General features: G+C 46.7%; 1 protein-coding gene across 1 annotated transcript; it reads right to left on the reverse strand.

The window, feature by feature from the left end:
* Positions 1 to 3,252: 3,252 nt before the first annotated feature.
* SSUH2 (ssu-2 homolog) lies at positions 3,253 to 17,620 on the reverse strand. The gene is given in 11 exon segments (XM_034066543.1): positions 3,253 to 3,294; positions 3,296 to 3,400; positions 5,083 to 5,190; positions 6,753 to 6,858; positions 7,929 to 8,021; positions 9,549 to 9,599; positions 10,452 to 10,572; positions 11,182 to 11,373; positions 11,941 to 12,024; positions 15,028 to 15,169; positions 17,582 to 17,620. Coding segments are annotated over 11 exon segments (1,083 nt in total).
* Between the last annotated feature and the right edge of the window lie 756 nt (positions 17,621 to 18,376).

Consider the following 18,376-nt stretch of genomic DNA (forward strand, 5'->3'; position numbering starts at 1 on the left):
GGAATTTCCTAGTTTCCTGTGGAAGAAGTCCTGCTCATTCATCAGGCATTGAAACGTGTGTTCAGGCCAAGAATGTATTTATTTTTGATCTAAATATACTTGAAGTTCTATTAAAAACATGCCAGGAATGGCAGGACTCCCACCCCAAAGGCATCACAGAGGGAGGCGGCACTGGCTTCTGGTGTCAGTGCCTTGTTCCCACGTGTGCCTTCATCCAGGGATGCTCGTCCTGCCTCATCTGGGGAACAGTTTAGCACAGGGATTGCAGCCCAGCAAGTGGGTGCAGGAAGGGCTGATGGCCCTCACCAGCTGCTCCCACTATCCCTCCCGACCCCCCCATGCCCAGGTAAGACACGCATGGCCATTGCATTTCCGAACATGGGAACACAGGGAAGCTTGAGCATTTAGCAGAATCCAGAGCACTCAAGCACTCCCGTAGTGAATGCCCCTTGCCTTTGCCCTGGCAGCAGATGCAGAGAGGATAAACTTTATCTCGTGCTTCAAGAATGACTTGATGAGAGTGAAGAGGGGTTTGTGTTTGTTTCTGAACAACCACTAGCAACTGCTTAGTCCAAAAGGAATCCAGCCTGATGATTATTTAGGCTATTTGGATTGCTTGTAAAGCTTATGCAAACTGTCTAGTCCCTCCCTGTTGGTGGCTCAGAAGAAAAACACCCTCCTTCCTTCCCTCTTTGCCCTGATGGCGTTGTGTGGTCTTCTCAAACAGCAGGGTACCCTCCAACAGCCTCAGGTCCAGCCCTCCACAGAGGACATGACCATACCTGCAGAGTGGCTGCCAGTTGCATTTTGATGCTCCCACAGGGATTCAGCCTGGCTGCTGATTCTGCTCATCCCAGCCTCTGGGCCTTCAGCACCCCTGCACCTCCCTCCTCACCAGCCAGCCCCAACTCCCTGCCTTGTGAAGCCATCTCCAGCTCTTTATGTGCTCTCTGTTGTTGTCCTTCTCTACAATTTACCTTCTGTGTATGCACCAGATCATACCCATTTCTATGCTGATGCACAGCAGTTCAGGTCTCCCTGCTGACTTGTTGCCCAGCTTCAAGCTGAATGAGCTCAGCTCTCACCCAGGCTTAGTTCTTCACACAAGAACAAACCAAGCCCTGCCTGTGGTTGCAGAGACTACAGTGAAGCTCCTGCATGTGGACAGTGTGAGCTCTGCACAACCATACTGATGGTTCCTCAGGTCCTGCAGCTATTTCCAGGGAATCCCAGCATGGGAGCTTGCTGCCCAGTGCTGCACCAGCCTGATGGGCTGCAGGATCAGCTCATCCAGTCATTTGTCAGCCTTATGCAGGTCAGGGACTTGTTTAACCCAAGTAAAGCCAGGCTAAAACTGCATTAGGTGAACCTGCTGAAAGCAATCTGTCACTGCCAGGCAGGCAGGCTGCTTGATTAATGTGCCCCCGCAGCCTGCTCTACTAAGCCTGGCTATAGAAAATGCATTCATATCTATATGTAAGTACACAGTACACATGGGAAGGTACAACTTTGCATGTGCATCCTGCAGTGCTGGCTAGGGAAACCTGCTCTCACCTCCTTTGTGCTCTCAAAGTGAAGGTTTGCCAAAAAAAAAAGAAGTGATATCTTTGTGAATTTTTACAATTGAACGAACGTTTGTTAGGAAAAATGTAGGTGGTGTTTTTTTGTCTTCTGGAGCACGCTTGTATGGGCATGCATAAGGTAAGGAGCCAGTCCAGAATTAGCCCTGAGTGCTTCAGCATGGCTTAGTAAGGAGGCTGTTAGCACCTGCACTCCCTTTGCTGCAGAGCAGTGCTGGGGCTGATGGAGGAGCACATTGCTCTGTGCAGGGTGGCACGGGGGAGCATCGCTCTGTGCCAGGACAGCAGCTGCTGCCTGTGTCTCTCCCCCACAACAAAATCAGGAAAGCTCCTCTCTCTCTCTCAGATTAGCAGGAACAGGATCGGTTTGTTCATTTTAGAAATAGCATTAGAAAACACTTCCTTTACAAGTTAATTTTCAACTCACTTGATTAAAACTTGTCAGCTGCTAAATGTCCTTTCCCAGTTGTTTTCTCTTTCCTCTCACAATCCCCATTCGAGCTGCTGGAGGGTGCTCTAGCTCTTTAAAGTTTCCCAGCCCTTTAAGCTGTTTCTCCCATTTGGATTTTGCTGTGATAACCTACAAACCCAGCTGACACTTCAATGACAAAGAGCACCAGGCTGCAGCCAGCACACCCCCATTGGACACTGCAGTGTTGGGGGCTGCCCATACCACCCATGCGAAACCCCTGTGTAAGGCCCCAACCAGCACAAGAACTATGTAAAATAAATCACAGGGGAGAAGAGGAGGGTTGTTTGATTTGTGTTTAAATATGAATGTTGGTGTCTTTCTATTTGCTTGCACATTTCTGAACTTTGTAGGGTCTGTTTGCTTCCTCTCCTCAAGCTCTACACTGCAAACACAAGTGTTTGCACTTAAATTAAATTAGCCTGAAACCCAAAGCAAACCAAAGTTCTCCTGCAAACTTTTTTGAGATAAACATTGCAAGATTGGTGATAGAAAAACAATGAGGACAGGGCAGAACTGCCACCTGCAGGCACTTGAGCCAGTGACCCTTGTCTGGATGAGGCCCAGGAGTAGCCCTCAGGGCAAAGCTCATGCCCCAGCCCACAGGCACAGGGATGACCCCATGTCTTCTCCCCCCACAGCCTCCTGCTTTCCCCATTCCTGAAGCTGCCAAGGGCATCACACACAGCACATAACAGTAGGAGCCTGTTATTAGACAATGATTTTCATATTGGTACAACCACCCCTCCGATGCTGTTACTGGGCATTTAGAAATGGAATCCTTTAAGTTTGATTTGTTAATTGGATAGATTTTTTTAAAATACATCATTATAGATTATGTAGTAACTCAGGAAAATGGACAAATAAAATGGGGAAAGAAAGGCACCAGTCATAAACTGCATAGCTGAACTGAAAATGTCGATACTCATCACCTTCATGATACAGCATTGCAATGAGAAAGGGAAACATCCACAGCAGGAAATCTTTAGCCAAAGACCTGATATGCACCCAGCAGGAGGCCTGGAGCTGGCCCCAGCTCTGAGATACAAGCGGTTTGAAGGGAGAGGCATCATGGGTTTCTCCCCCTTCTCTGTTCTGTTGGCAGTCCCCTGTTGGAGCAAGGTCCTGGAGCATCCCTGCTCCCTGAAGTGGTTTCATGGGGTAATCACTGTCAGAATCAGGCTTTTATCCCAGCACCAACTCTCAGGTGATGGTGCAGCTGCAGTAGCACCTCTCAGGGTGCTCTCAGTGCATGCACCTTGCTCTCAAGCCTGTAGATGTAGTAGAGGTAAGGCTCCCCTGAATACTAGTAGTGAACTTCTGTGATGAGGAAATGCTCAATTGTTTGATGCTGGGAAAGAAAAACCTCAAATTCAATAAGCACTTTGGAGCAGATGCTGCATCTTGATTTAGACCAACACATACAGAGAGGGAAAAAGCCCCAACTTTTAGCCACAAATGCTGTAGGTCTGAGAGAGCTGCTGCTTTGTGAAGGGGAAAAGGAAAACTGGTGAAGAGCAACCAGCCCATCAATACAGCCATCGGATTCCCTGGGTGGAGCTAGGATGTTCTGGCCCTTGAATACTAAGCCATTTTTACTGCATTTATAGCTATTTAAGCAATTTCCTTAAATCCTTTAAGCCCTTGTGTCCAGTCCTTGATGTGTTAGCATATGCCTCATCTTATGCATGGTTGAAGTCTGTGTGCGAACTGCCCTGGGAACACGGCAAAGCCACAGGAATCTGGATGTGCAAACACAGGCATTGGTGGTGAGCTGTGGACACGTCACCTCCACCAGTGATGGCTGCACCGTGTTGTGTTACTGCAGCAGAAATTGGTGCAGATTTAACCCCTGCTGCTCTGTTCCCTTCCTGTCTGAGGGGGAAGGTAGCTGCTTTCATCTCCATTCCTGTGGTAATTATTATTGCCGACTGAATCACAGCGGCACCTTGCCTCCTCATGGAGGGCGCTGCTTTGCTCCTTCCTTGTGATGCTCAGCAGCCATTCAGGTCTCCTGACCCACTCTGGCTCTCACCTCCTGCTGCAATTACAAGTGCAAAGCCTCAGCTTTAGATAAAACTCAATGTCTGCTGGGCTCCAGCCCCTCTAGCTCCAGAGGTTAACTGTGATCCTGATATTTACCTCCAGCACACAGCCAACACCATAAGAAGCCAGAATAGCATCAGCCATGCAAAGAAGAGATTTGCCCACCCCAGATTACTCCAAATGATGCTGATTGTTAAGCAGAACAACTTCAGCCAACAATAAGCAGAGGGGGTGAAAAATTCAATGAGGAAAGCACCAGGAGAAGGCAGCCTGGATCAGCATAAATACCATGTGGTGCCTGGATGTGCCAGGCCAGGTTTTCAGCACCTGCTATCCCATACAGCTAGAGGATGTTTTGGCTGGGATGCAGCAGCCTTTGATGCTGAGAAGTGGAAATTATAGGCTGGAATTAAGTTGGAAGGCAGAAATTTGCCAAAGAGCTGGTTTTGACAGACCACATGGAAAATCAAACCATCTCCCTTAAAGTTTATTTTGGTCTTGAAGTTTACTTGCATTTTTAATGTGAAACCTTCTCTTTCCTGTGGGTGAAAAGACAGTATGTTCTAGCTAAACTTTTGCATTTGCAATCACATTTATAATAGCAGCAGCAGACATTACGACACACTAGCGAGAATCAGATGGAGTGCAATCCTAATGTTTGTTCTAAAGTAGCTTCTAAGATAAAAATAGCAGCCATAAATAATGTTTGCCAAGGCTTTGGAAAGGTAAAAGGAACAGGAACAACATCAGTCACCTACATCCTTCAATTCCTAAGCATTTCAAAGAAATTATTTCCCTGGTATTTCACTCGATAATAAAGATCTCTTTGATAATTAGAATTTCTCTTTCATTTGCTAAAGATCACCTCTAAATGAAAGTAAATGAGTGACTATTTCCAACATCTCATTGTGTTTAACCAGCCTCTAACCTACCATGGCTAGTAGGGTGTGCAGCAGGCAGGGGAACATGCCAGCGGCTCCCCCTTACCTGCCAGAGGATGCAGGAGGACGTAGCTAATGTTGCGCTGTGCTCTGCAATGGCTCGCTGTGAGGCCAGGGAGATCTCAGGTTCAGGGAAGTCGATGACAGGGTACACCTGCAAGAAATAAACCCAACAGGGCAGAAGAGAGACCTGTTTGAGAAATACGTTCATTTTACCTGTTACAATGGAAGACCTGAGCTAATAATGGCAATATGTAGAACAAACACTACGGTCAGAGTCAAAAAGGCATGTCCATCCCACCCCTGTGAAGTGCAGAAGTGTCCAAAATAGTGCCTGGCCTCTCCAGACAGAGGTTTATGCTGCCCATGGAGCAGAACAGCATGGGGAGAGGCTGCTGTTCCTAAGCTGGCAGGTTTGATTAAAAACTGGCACTGGGTGACTCTGCCCCATCAGGATTCGCTGTCACCTTCTTCCAGCAGCACATCACTGTTAAACCTGAAAGGTTGCTTAAAGCCTCTGTTTTCCCTCAGAATGTGGGCAATTTACAGAAGAGCTACTGGGCTTGTGGGCAAAGCAGAACTAGTTAGGAATGCAGTTACTTCTTGCATAGCCAGGAGTGATAGCTGTTTAAGTGAGAGCCCCGCTGATGTTAATGCTCATAGGACTTCAGATCTAAAGCATTCATTGGAGAGCGACTCAGATTCTAAAGCATGATTCAAAACCCAAAGGGATTCTGCAACACCAGATGCAAAGTCTTCACTACAGATGCATGACATTGAGTAATAGCTATCTGGGGGAGAGCTGGTCTGTGCTTGGATGCTGCCTGTCTCCCAGGCCTGGTACGTGACTAAAGTTTCTACTAGTTACTGCAAAACAGCTAATAAATAATAAAAAGGCACATTAAACCCTCACTCACTCGCATTTGCATTAAAAAGAAAACTCAAGCTGAGGACTGAGCAGTACAGAAATGGCGTTGGCTGTGAGAGAACATTGTGCTTCAGTCGGTTTTGGACTGTTTTGCCCCAGAATTTTGCATGTTTTACAGAGGCAGATTCCCTCCAGGAGCCCTGTAGCACAGGAGCTGGAGGACAAGAGATGTCCAGCATTGATGAACACCTTGCTTAAGGGCTCTGTACTGCAGGTACCCACAGCAGCCCAGTGAGCAGCCCTGGCCAGAGCAGCACCTCTGCGCTGGATCCTGACTCCTACCTTGGGGATGAGCTCCTGGTTTGCTGGTTGATGGCAGTGCCATGCAGGCACTCTGGCAGGGGGCAAGAGCTGCTGCCCCTTGCTATCTCCCTGCAAAGCCTGCAGCCAATAGCACTGACATTATTGTGCAGACAGTGGGAAAGGTACAAGGGGCAACAAAAAAATCCTGAGGGATGGATGCGCTATTGAATGTCTCCTGCTATTACTGGAGAGATGCAGATGACTCTGGGGTGGGACTTCTATTCTAACAATGGCCACCAAAAGCAACCTGTGGTGACTGAGCACCAACTGCTGCAGCACTGGTTGGTCACATTTTGTCAGACTGAAAACCCAACAGCTCTCTTCCCTTTTCCTCAGGGAAAGCTAAGGATGCTCTGCACTACCAAGGGGCAATGGCCCATTGCTGTGTCCATAACAGCTGTTGGTCACCATTAGAAGCCATTTAACATTCCCCTTTTTCACAGCCACTCAGGAGGAATCCCCTCTGGCCTGGGAGTAGCACTCACCATCACATTTTCATCTTTAAATATACACTCTCCACTGACTTTGCTGAGCAGCTCTCCTGGGAAGTTCAGATGATGCTCAGAAACAAATTCTAAGACATTGTTCTTCCTGCAAGAGAAAAGGAAAACAATCAATCTGAGACTGGTTGTAGGGTGCTGAGCTATCTCCAGGCTCTTCCTACATGCCCAATTAATGCTTGAATGCTCCCAAGGACAACAGTCATGCCTGCCTAACCTTTGTGCTCTCCCTCATTAGTTCCTTAATCATTGTGTGTACGCAACAATCACGGATTACTCATCATAAATAACCCTGAAATCAGACCTTCATGGTGATCACCTTCCCCTACAGCTTTTGGTGCCTCCTACACCCATTAACTCCTTGTGGCGGACAAGGTCTTTTCTTCCCTTTCCAAAGCCACAGCTCCTACTGCAGGGAACCATCTTGCTCTATTACCCATAGGACACTGGCATGGATAGTGGCTGGTGATGGCCTCCAAAGGAGCCGGAGCTCTCACCTGGTAGAGCTGTGCTTGTCTGGGGTCATGTAGCCCCAGGGCCCTGCAGCCCCCAGGAGTCCCACCAGGAGGATGGGTACGGCTGGGCCAATTTTCAGTCTCCCAGGATGGACAGAGATGGTGTTTTGAAAAATGAAGGTGCTCACACCGGGAAATTGAAGGCATTTTGTACAAAATGGGAAAGTACTCAGGAAGCACTCAGCAGGGCAGGTAATGGGCTTTTTGCTAAACCTCACAAGCTAAGCTCTTTTTCAGTCCTATCTGTTATCTCTGGCACTACAGCTCCCAAATGGGAAATGCCAGAGCAACACCACAGCCAGCAGCCTTGGGTCACTAATGCCCTAGAAAAAGGAGCTCAGCCACTGCCTCACATTGCCCCAGCTTTGGGTCTGGGCTGCACCAGCTTGTACCAAGCTCAGCTCCATTTCTGAGTTCTTGTGTGCCCTTGGAACACCCTTCACTTCTGTGAAGCCACTTCAGCTCCCACCATGCCCCAAAGGCAAGGCTGCCATCACTAAGGACTAAAGCTTCCCCTCTAAGCCCCTGTTTCTGCCTGACCAAAGGCAATACTCTCCCAGCTTCCCCCCAGGGAGCCCAGCTGAGCTCCCAAGCCTTGCAGTACAATAAGGAATAAAAGTAACAGCTCTGAACCCATGTTGCTCACCAGGTTATCACCAGCTGCTTGAAATCCTGGAGCTTTTTCTCTCCCTGACAGGTCACACAGGTCTTGCTGCCCTGGCCAGAACAGGTATTGCACCTTTGAATGCAACAAAATGGGTTTTAAACAGGATTTAAACACTGTCCACTTTGACTCCTGCAGACCCAGAAGTGATTTATTTCAGAGTGTTTGTATAGCTCAGTAGCTACAGAAGTCAATGATAGCACATGCACCACGTGTACATCCCTCCCTGGTCTGTGACTCATGGGATGCAACATATTTGCTGGGAAAAAGAAATGACTAATTCCAACCTCAAATCTATTTGTAAATGCAGAATTAGTCAAAGAATGTATTTGTACATCTAATTAGGGATAATCACAATTTCCCCATACAACAGTAGGAAGGCGAGTGTCACTTGGAAGACGCCACTGCATGTGCTTCTAACAGATGCAGGAGGCATATGCTTATGCATGGAGCATTTTGATTGCATTAGTGCAGCACAGATTAGCAGCAGTTAACAACTGATTCATTAAGGCTCTTCAAGCCATCATTAGCCCCAGTGGATTCATGCTTTAAAATGACTGCCATGATTATGCACGATACCATCTCTGTTATTTTAAACTTAATGGAGCCACATAAACAAAACCGCTTTAGAACAGCACCTTCTCTTTTCTTGTCACTTAGAGAACATTCTGAAGCCTGTTTCATGTTTGGTAAAAACAGAGGGTGGTAACAATTCCTCAGGTTGCGCAGGCTGTGAAACCTGCCAAACCCCAAAAGGGCACTGCAGGAAACAGACCTAAGAGCAGCTCTGGAGTTTGCAGCTCCTTCCAGGCCCATCCCATGCTTTCATTGGAAAACCCAAGGCTTCCTCCCGTTTCCTAGAGGAACTGGGAAAAGTGACAGTCCTGTAACAGAAAGTTCGAAAAAGACAGAAAAAAGGCAAGCCAAAATATTACTACTTTCCAAAGGCTTAAAAGCTGCTCTCACAAGTTTGGGATGCCAACTTGGTTCCTGAATGCTGGGGGGGTGCACATGGAATGAATCATAGAATACTTAGGGTCGGAAAGGACCTTAAGATCATCTGGTTGCCCCCCCCCTGCCATGGGCAAGGACACCTCACACTAAACCATATCACCCAAGGCTTTGTCCAACCTGCCCTGGAACACCACCATAATAATAGAATAATAGATGCTAAAATCAAAGTTCTTTTAAAAATGAGAGCAGGAAAAGTCCATTTCTAATAATTTTGCATGGAGAATAAAGCTACTGCTGTATTTATTACTTATTGTTGTACTGCTTTACCTGGTAGGTGATCTTCATGGTAGAAAATAGAAAAAGCACACAGGCATGTAGAGTATGTCTCAGCCCTGTACTGTAACCTCTGCCAACAGCACACACATGGAGTCACCTCGGCTCAAATGTACTGGATTAAGCATGTTTCCTTACTTCCCCAGCTTCCCAGTAGTTTCCTCCTACCAGAAGACCCTCAGTTGTTAAGTTCTGCTAGGCCAGTGGGACTGGGATGACTGATTTCTACTACCCATACACCTCTGCCTGAGCAAACATGGGCTAAGGGAAGCCCTACAACCTGAGCAGAGCCACGCTGACATGGAAACATCGTACCTTTTGCAACCTGTACCTGAGCAAAGCTGGCATCTCTTCTGCTGCTTTAGCCTGTGTTAGGATCCCTTTCATGTTACTCACCTTGTCTACAAGCACACCAAAGAATTAAAACAGGCAGCGACTGCTCGAATTAAAACACATCAGGTTTATAAATCAAAAGCTTTTATGCACATTAGCAAAGTAATTGCTAAGTCAGGCTTGCAGAGGAAGGTGTATGTCAAGTACACACATTGCAAAGGAAGAGTGTACCAAATAGCTCATAAACTATGACCCTGGATCAATCAGGTGTTCCAGTCAAACTCACTAGTGATGCAAATTAGACATAGTTTGGTTGAAATGCTTTTTATTCCTTACACATGTGGGGTTTTATACATTATTATTCTAGCTAGCAGTATACTTTTAAGTATTTAACCAGATGAACTTTAAGTGGCAAATTTGTGCAATAACAATACATCTTCTGGCTGCCTGAGAATATTTGTGCAGAAGGAGAAAAAAGACAGGAGGTCAGATTTATGGCTGCACTCACATCCCTGGGTTAAACCTCCTCTCTCATTCAGAAACCCCAAACACAGAACTGAGCACATCTGAAAGACAGCAAACCATTTTTCTTATCTCATGCCTAAGATCTGACCCAATTTCAACAGTGCAGAAGCAAATTCTCCTTCTCACCATCATAACACGTAGGCTATTGATTGAGGACAGGGTAAGACATCTTTGCTACCTGAGCAGGGTTTTGACAACCCCATTTAGCATCACTGCAGGACCTGGAAGCTTGATTTGAACACAAGTGACTTTGGGATACAGCGTGGCAAAGGGGGGATAAAACAGAATTTGCCCCATGTTCCCAGACCTCATAATAAGTGCAGTAATAAGCCAGAATGTGTTGTGATTTTACAAATGAACCCTGAGCTTAGAGGAATGGGAAATGCAGCCTGGCAGAAAGTTTTCCAGCTCCTTATCTGATCTGTCCCATGGCACACCCTGCACTTGGACTGGCCATAACCATGGCATCTGTGACAGTCCTGAAATCAGAAGGTTATTCATGGACAGAGATCCCCAGGGATTTTTGATATCTCATATTATGCACAGGCACCCTTCCTGCATCTATATTCAGTGATACAATTCTGGCCTGAATGGGAAAGAATCCAACATCATAAAATTGTGTTGTATGACCATTAAAGGAGTCATAAATAATAATTATTTAACAAAGGCAAATATCTATGCAGTGCTGGCAAAAGAAAGTACTTTTTTTGTTATTCATCATTTCACTTAAAAAGTAAAATAAATTGTCCAGCTATAGAGCTTGTCAAAAGCTAAATGGGAACTGTCATGGAAACTAATGTTCTCCTAATGTTGGAAAAAAAAATTAACAAAAGAGGAAAGATTATCCACTGCTGTTTCTCAAAAAGGTTGCAGTAAGATTTGTCCTTAAAGTTCGAGAGGAAGAAAACACCAAGAAGAAGGGATCTCTGACTGTTTTTCACTGGTGTTTAATGAGGAAAACCTAAAGGAAATGAGAGCTGTAAGAGATGCTTGAGGAACAGAGGGTCATGGGGAAGGTCCCCCAGATCCACAAGGCCATCAATGGGGAATGGACTCTCACAAGCAGCTAACAAGAAGGGAGGACTCATCCTGACCAGTGCTGAGCAGGGCACCTGGCACCACTGTGTCCAGCCCTGAAAGAGTGGCGGATGCCCAACCTCCACATCCCAAAGGTCCATGGGGGGATCCCCAGGGGGTGCAGCTGCTCCGGGCTCTGCAGGAAGGGATGGCATCTTGTCCACCTTGCTGGAGGTAGTGCACAGATACTGGCCAACTCCTGGCACTGCTGAGGACCCACAGACCACATCCCCAAGTGGGCATCACACCAGGGATGGTCCACGGCACCCTGAGGTGCTGAGCATCCTCCTGCCACCGTGGCACAGTCCCCATCATTCCCCAGCCCTCCCAACAGAACCCCCAGGGCAATGCAGGCACCTGGGATTAGCTGTTACCCAAAACCCATGGGTGAGGCTCCCCCACACTCCTCAGCAGGCCCATAAAAATCTTCACTGCACACAGATGCCCATCTCAATCTGTGACTGTATGTGGCATTTGATAGGAAATCACTGGGAAGTAAGGGCCTCTGCTCTCAGGGCATGCCACAAAACCTCCCCTAGCACAAGGGAAGAAAATTAGGCTTATAAAGGCATTTTGCTCCAGCTTTGTGGGCTCTGCAGAGACCAAATAGCCACAAGGGAGCAGATCCACCTGATGCATGTTAAACCAGGATCAAGTCACCTCCAGGAGCTACATGAGCCCTGGACAGCAAGCACTGCCACAGACCCTAGCTCCAATGTAGAGGTCATATCTCAGAAGAGCTATTCCAGTGGGATTTGGGATAATCACTTACTGGTGAAGGGCTCAAACACCCACTCACTTAACCTCAGCTCACTGAACATCTCCAGTCGATACCAGAAGAGAAAAAAGTCACACACTGACCACAAAACCAACTTGCATAAAATAGGCATTTAAATGTGAACTGTGACTCGCTAATGCTGGGTCTCAGGAGCATTCCCAGATTTTTCCAAGTACAACTTGTGTAAGAAAAGCTGGCTGGAACAAGCACCAGCATAAAGGAATATCTGCTCCACAGTGCCTATTATAGGGCACTCCCGGCATCCTACTCCTCAGTGCTCTTGCCTTTTCTCCCCCAAGAAGCCCCAGAACAGCAGCACACCCCTGGGCAGCTGCCCAAGCAGGACCCACAGCAAAGCCTAACACAGAACTTATCAGTTTGGTTTGTTGGGTCCTCCCATGGACAGCCAGTCCCCAGACCAGGACTGACCCCAGGGCAGGTTTTGCTCACAGCTGCAGGAAGACTCAGCTGTAGCACCTAAAGCCAGTCCCAGGTGAGCATTTTGCTTCACTCCAAACATCCCACACTCCCCAGCCAGAAGCTGCTGCCTGTCCAGTCCATCCCAGTGCCATTTCCTCAAAGCACTGGGACAGCTCGCAGGTGCATGGGCAGTGCCTGTGCTCACAGCACCGGGCCCATTGCCTTACTCAGGGCAGCACAGCAGTCCCAGCTCCCTGCTTGGTCTTGATGACTTTCCAAGTAGGGGGAAGCACAGCCAGATATCAAAGATAATTACTTCCCAAACCATACCTGTCTGCAAAGGGAGCAGGCCACAAACTGCAGTACGGGAGGTAAAAAGCATTCTGTGAGCTAGCAGGCACATGTCCCTTGCAGTAGCTGAAGAGTACAAGAGGGAGGGCTTCATGGGGTTGTCCACCTTGGGATAGGCAGCTGCTGGTGTTTCCCTACTGCCAGAAAAGTTAAAGGAGTGCAAACTGTCAGATAGACAAAATCAGTGCCATCCACTCACAGTCATCCAGCTATTCCTGGGGTGCAGAAGACATCAGGAGACATCCTGGCTTTGGGTCCCGGTCACCTACAGCACACAGAACCATTAGTGAGGGAGCCTGGAGGTCAGACAGTGCCCATAGAGACCAAACAGGTATCACAGGCCAGCAGGCTGGCAGAGAATTTGCTGTCCTTTCCCAGTGCCTCGCTTTCCAGGAGCTCAGTCCTTGTGCTGAAGTGGAACAACACTGACACCCTGTGTAGGTGCCAAAGCCCTGCAGGTCCTCAACCGCCTCTGCGGCCTGGAGGGTGTTAAAAGTCCCGGAGGCGAGGAATCTGCATCCTGGGGCATCATTCGCACCCCTTGGCAGGGAGCAGGCGAGAGCTGCTAGGATGGACACCCATAGCAGACCATAAGCACACGGGCAGGAGAAAGGCACCAGGAGCTTTCCAAAGACCCGGAGACACTCTCTGGTCAGTTGAAGAGCTCAAAGTTATACACATTTACATCTTTACTAGGACACGAACATAGATAAGAAGGCCAGCATCACTTGGCTGCCTTTGACACGTCAGTCCTTAGTTTTATCAACAATGACTCTGCTCTTTAAGCTCACTGCCTTGCTCTAAAAGTTTCCACCTTATTTTAATTCAGCTCATGGGTCAGCAGTTGTTTTTTTCCTTAGGTACCACTCTAAAAATACCCACTGGTAGCAACTGGTCCTCCTGATGCCCAAAAGAGAAGCCATTCTTTTCATTAAGCCTTTTATCCAGTGACCTTTTCTATTGCAGCAGCTGATGACAAAAATTCAGTCCATGCAAGGAAAGAGCGCACAGAGAAGCCAGGAAATGCCAGCTTGGCAGCAACACGCAGTCTGACAGGCATGGAGAGGCTGAGGGTAGTCATCCATCAATTTGATTTACTAGACTTCTCTGCTGTGAGCATGCTGCTTTCTTCCAGGAAGCAAAATTCATCTCTCCATTATCTCTTCCTATGAAAATAGGAAACTACAATGCTTTGTTTGAAATGTCACATCCCTCATACAAAAGACAAGGCTGTCCTTGAGCTGAAGGAGCACAGGTTTCCAAGTAATGGTGAGTAATAAGCACTACGGAGAACACAGCCATGAAAAATAAATCCATAGGATGTCTTCAGTGTGATTATCTCTGTCCCGTCTAGACCAAACAGAAACATCCTCCTCAAGGATCTCAATCAATTTTGGATTCACTTGCCAATTAGTTCGCAATGCAAGTCTGCTGGAGCTTCAGTCATGACAAAACTACAGCTTCCTTCTCCATGCCACAGGGTGGGAAACCACACTGGAACAGTGACTTTCCTTCCCTCTATTTTGCTGGTGGTTGTTTTTGGTGTTTTGATAGGCCTGTATGCAACTGTGTACTCATGAGGGAAAGGACAAAACTGTGATTGAAAATTAACTTCCTCGCTCAGAAAACACAGCATTTACAAACCTTTAAGGACAGAAAGGACTTTGTACCTGTTAAGTGAGAGCTCCCATTTCTTCCGTTCACCAAGACTCACGCAGCCCTGTCCAGGTCAGCATGTGCCCTGCTAGGCACACATCTAGTGTAGGTCATGCTTTGCCAAGAAAGGTTTGACCAGATGATCCTCAAGGTCCTTTCCAACCTGGTATTCTATGAGTCTGTGATTTCCAATTCAAAGTATAATGGACTTATGTACACATTATCAAGAAAACCTGTCTCTTTTTAATGTGCAAAGGTTAAACAAAAACCTGTCTAAAACAAAACATGCAGATAAGAGTGAAAGTACCAAATTCAAGTCCAACACAAATGGTTTAAATGACCAGGTTAAAAATATCCCAAATTCGGAGTAAATATATCAACTGCACACTTGTTGCTACGGTGATGTTGTTGGAAATTACAATAGTCTATAAACATAGACACATAACTTTGTTTTAAAACAACAATAAGTCTGAGATAGGCTTTGACCAAAGCCAGGAAATTCAGAGCTTAGGCTGTTACTCATCTGATATTTCAGGTTTTGTTCCCTATTACTGGGATCCAGCTCTACACACACAAAAAGAGCTGGCAAAATTACCACTGCAGTGGCAGAGCAAGCTCCAGCCTTCGACTCAAAGCTCTGTTTGTTAGACTTACATACAATCCACATTACAGCATTCCTGAAAACCTGGCATGCTGCAAGGTCCCAGGCACCGAGCTCACCACCTGCACTCCCTCCTGTAGCGCACACCAGCTTCTCACTGGACTCGTCCAAGCTGGCATCAAACCATGATTTCACCTTTGGATGAAAATTATGTTATCAGAGGTTTGGCCTTTTTGTAAGTCAATAGGGCAGTGCTGGATGGTGGTTCTGCACACCGCCGTGTTCCTGCCTTTCCTGCATAGGAACAGCTTTGAGCACCTTCTACAGAAGGACTTCCTGTCCTTCACAATGACCTCCAGGAAACAGCCACCTCTCCCTGCTGCTGCCTGTGAGCAATCAGCTGCAATGACTGTAAGAGGCTGCAAGCTGGGTAAAGACCTACATGGGTGTAAACCTCAGTTTGCTTTCATGAGGTGCCCAAGAGCCACAGGGCCCATCTGTACTTAACATTTACATTCCTTTGGTGTCTAAAATCAGGCTTTTATGTATGAGCTTGAAACAGTCAGATGTAAGTGGTATGCACTCCGACCATGTTTCTCAACTGGAAGTTCACTCATCTCTTACCCCAGGGTGCTCTTTGCTAAGCACTTGATTGCAATGTCAAGGCTCAATACATGGGACATGACTGCTGGCCAGCTACAGAGAACCCCTAAAGGAGAGGATTTTGCCATGAACACGCCTCTGTATGGGAGCCAGGGATGGATTCCTCCTGGTAGAGGAGTAACCGTGCTTTATTGTTCAGGCAGATTGCTTTGCACAGAGGGACAAGTCCCATGAAGATATAACTCAAAGCCAAACTCTGCTTTCTCCACACACCCCTTTACGCAACCCATGGAGACAGCAAATATTGCATCTGGCAAGCAGCAACTGAGCAAAAGTCTATCAATGTCAGCAGGAAGACCCCCATTTTCAGTGCATTTAGGACTAGACCCATAGCCAAAAGTTTGTGAGAGTCTCTATCTTTGACAAACCCTAGCAGTTAACCTGCAGTTCTCATCCCCATCAACCACTCTCCCTGCTGCTGCACTATCTGCCTGGTGAAGCTGGATGTCAGTGCTTCACACAGCACCTCCAGGACCACAAACTTTTTAATTTTATCCATCTGATTAAGCAGAAACTTCCTGTAGCATCCTTATTTAAGCTAATCAAAGCTTTTCTCATTCATAAATTAAGGAACCTCAGAACTCAATTACTTTCAGTAACATCAGTGACAGCAATATTTCACTGGGGCTCTGCATAATTAGAGTTTCTTCAGGCACCATATTAACATCTAATGAAAAATATATAGTCAAGGGCACAATTTCAAAGCTCCATCATGACAGCTATTTTGATTAAGCAGCATTTTGCTAAAAGATAACAAGCCCCAGTTTGATCTCTAACCCATCAAGAAGTTCATAGTGGACTCCAAGAAGCCCACATTAAAGACAACCCCAGGAAGCATCTCAGGATTAGAGATTCAGGGGCTAAGTTAACACCTCTAAGGATCCCTGTTCCACTTGAATCAATGTGCTTTGCATTGTGCCTAAAGGTGTAGCAACACATTTAGGTCAGAGACTTGGCACAACGAATGTGACAACTCCTTCCACTAGCACCAACTGGATGAGTGCATATGTTGACATTTGGTGGAAGATATTTCAGTTCTGGAAACAGTTATTTTTAACATATTACTTGAAAACACAGTTCATTAATATCTTAATCAAGAAGTATAACTGCATAAAAATAGTAGAGAAACTCATCAGCTTGTCATGCAATGCATTTCTTTTAATTTCACTTATTGCCTCCTTTCACTTCTTGTTCCACTTCCAAGGACTGGGAGCAGAGATGATCCTGTCCCAGCAGTCTCCTCTGGAATACATTGTTTTCTGCAAATTCTGCTCACAGCAAGGAAACCCAGCCCCATGAGCCACTCCCCTCTGCCAAACAATGCAGATGTTGGGAATTAATGAATTGATGTCAAAGCTGGGTGAAGCAGGCGCTTGCCAGGAAGGAAAGTGCCAAACAGCCCATGCACACCATGCTGGCTTCCTAAGGGAAGCCCCCCTGGAGAGGAAGATGCTCAGAAATCACAGAGACTGCATGAAAGACCAAATTAGAGCTAGAGAGGCATAGAGAGACTAGAAGATGTTTCAGACACCTCTGGGACATCACATGAACATTCCATGTATCCAAATTTCTTGGTGTTAGCTTTTTTCCAATATCCAGTATAATTATTAAATACCTGGTACTTTCAACTGCAGATACTAGAGAAAATACCAGCCATGCTTCATTCAGTGCCTTTCTTTTACTAGACCAGTAAGTGCATCCCTGCACAAGCCCCATACATGTCCAAGTCCACAGAGAACATGATAGCTGTGCAATGAGCTAATGACTACACAGTGGCGAAGTTACCCTAAGCTTTCCTAACGTGGGTACCTCAAATATGTGTTTTCTCCACATGGTGTCCCCAACCCCATTACAGCCCATGAGCACAGAGAAGGAGCAGTATGATGCTGCTGATGTTATAAGCCAGTGACTATGGCCTCTGCAGCACCACAGCATTCTGCTCACCCACTCCACGCTGGTTCCAAAGAAGGATGCTGCAGCCATTGTCACTTGAAGCATCTCAGATTCCAAGAGGACATGTGCTGAAATATACACTGAGTAAACAGTGGAGTGCTCTGTTTTGTCAAGGGCAGAGCTAGTAAGGCCAAGCCAGGCACAGCCTCATCAGATGTTTCATTATGGCAGCAGCTGGAGTAGCTGCTGTCCCTTTTGGTCCTTCCAGATCAAACTGTGCAGCTACTGTTAGTAGCTTTTCTTTTTTTCCCTCCTTTAGAGCTCAAATCAATGGCTTAAGCATCCTAAATGCATGCACAGTCTCCAGCTACACTGTACTATTTGCAAGCCTTGTTGCATTTACTAAGGCTTTAGAGCCTGCTGGGGGAGCCAGCAGAGTCAATACTGAACTTTCACAGCATGGCTTCACCAGTCCCTGCTCTGGCTGATTATTAATCATGATTATTAACACCGGGTTATCCTTTCCCCATTCAAGTCCAAACCAGTATTTGTCAATTAGCCCATTACCCACACGTGTTTGGAGGGGCTCTGCTCTTTGTGGTATCACAAGAGCATTAATCCCATTAGCAGGATGCTGCCAGAGCCCAGAGCTGCAGCCAGGGGCTGGCAGGAGGGCCAGATTCTTAGAAACATGAAGAAGAGGGGCAGGTAGGGAAGGACTGCCCTCCACAGCAGCTCTGGAGACCTGCAGAAACCCACCTCCTCCATGGGCTTCCAGGGGAGATAACCATGGGAGATAACCACTTGAGTGCTCCAAAGGGCAGCTGGGCTCTAACACAAACATCC

This window comes from Melopsittacus undulatus, chromosome 9 (assembly GCF_012275295.1).
Source record: "Melopsittacus undulatus isolate bMelUnd1 chromosome 9, bMelUnd1.mat.Z, whole genome shotgun sequence".
In the NCBI taxonomy this organism is placed as follows: domain Eukaryota; kingdom Metazoa; phylum Chordata; class Aves; order Psittaciformes; family Psittaculidae; genus Melopsittacus; species Melopsittacus undulatus.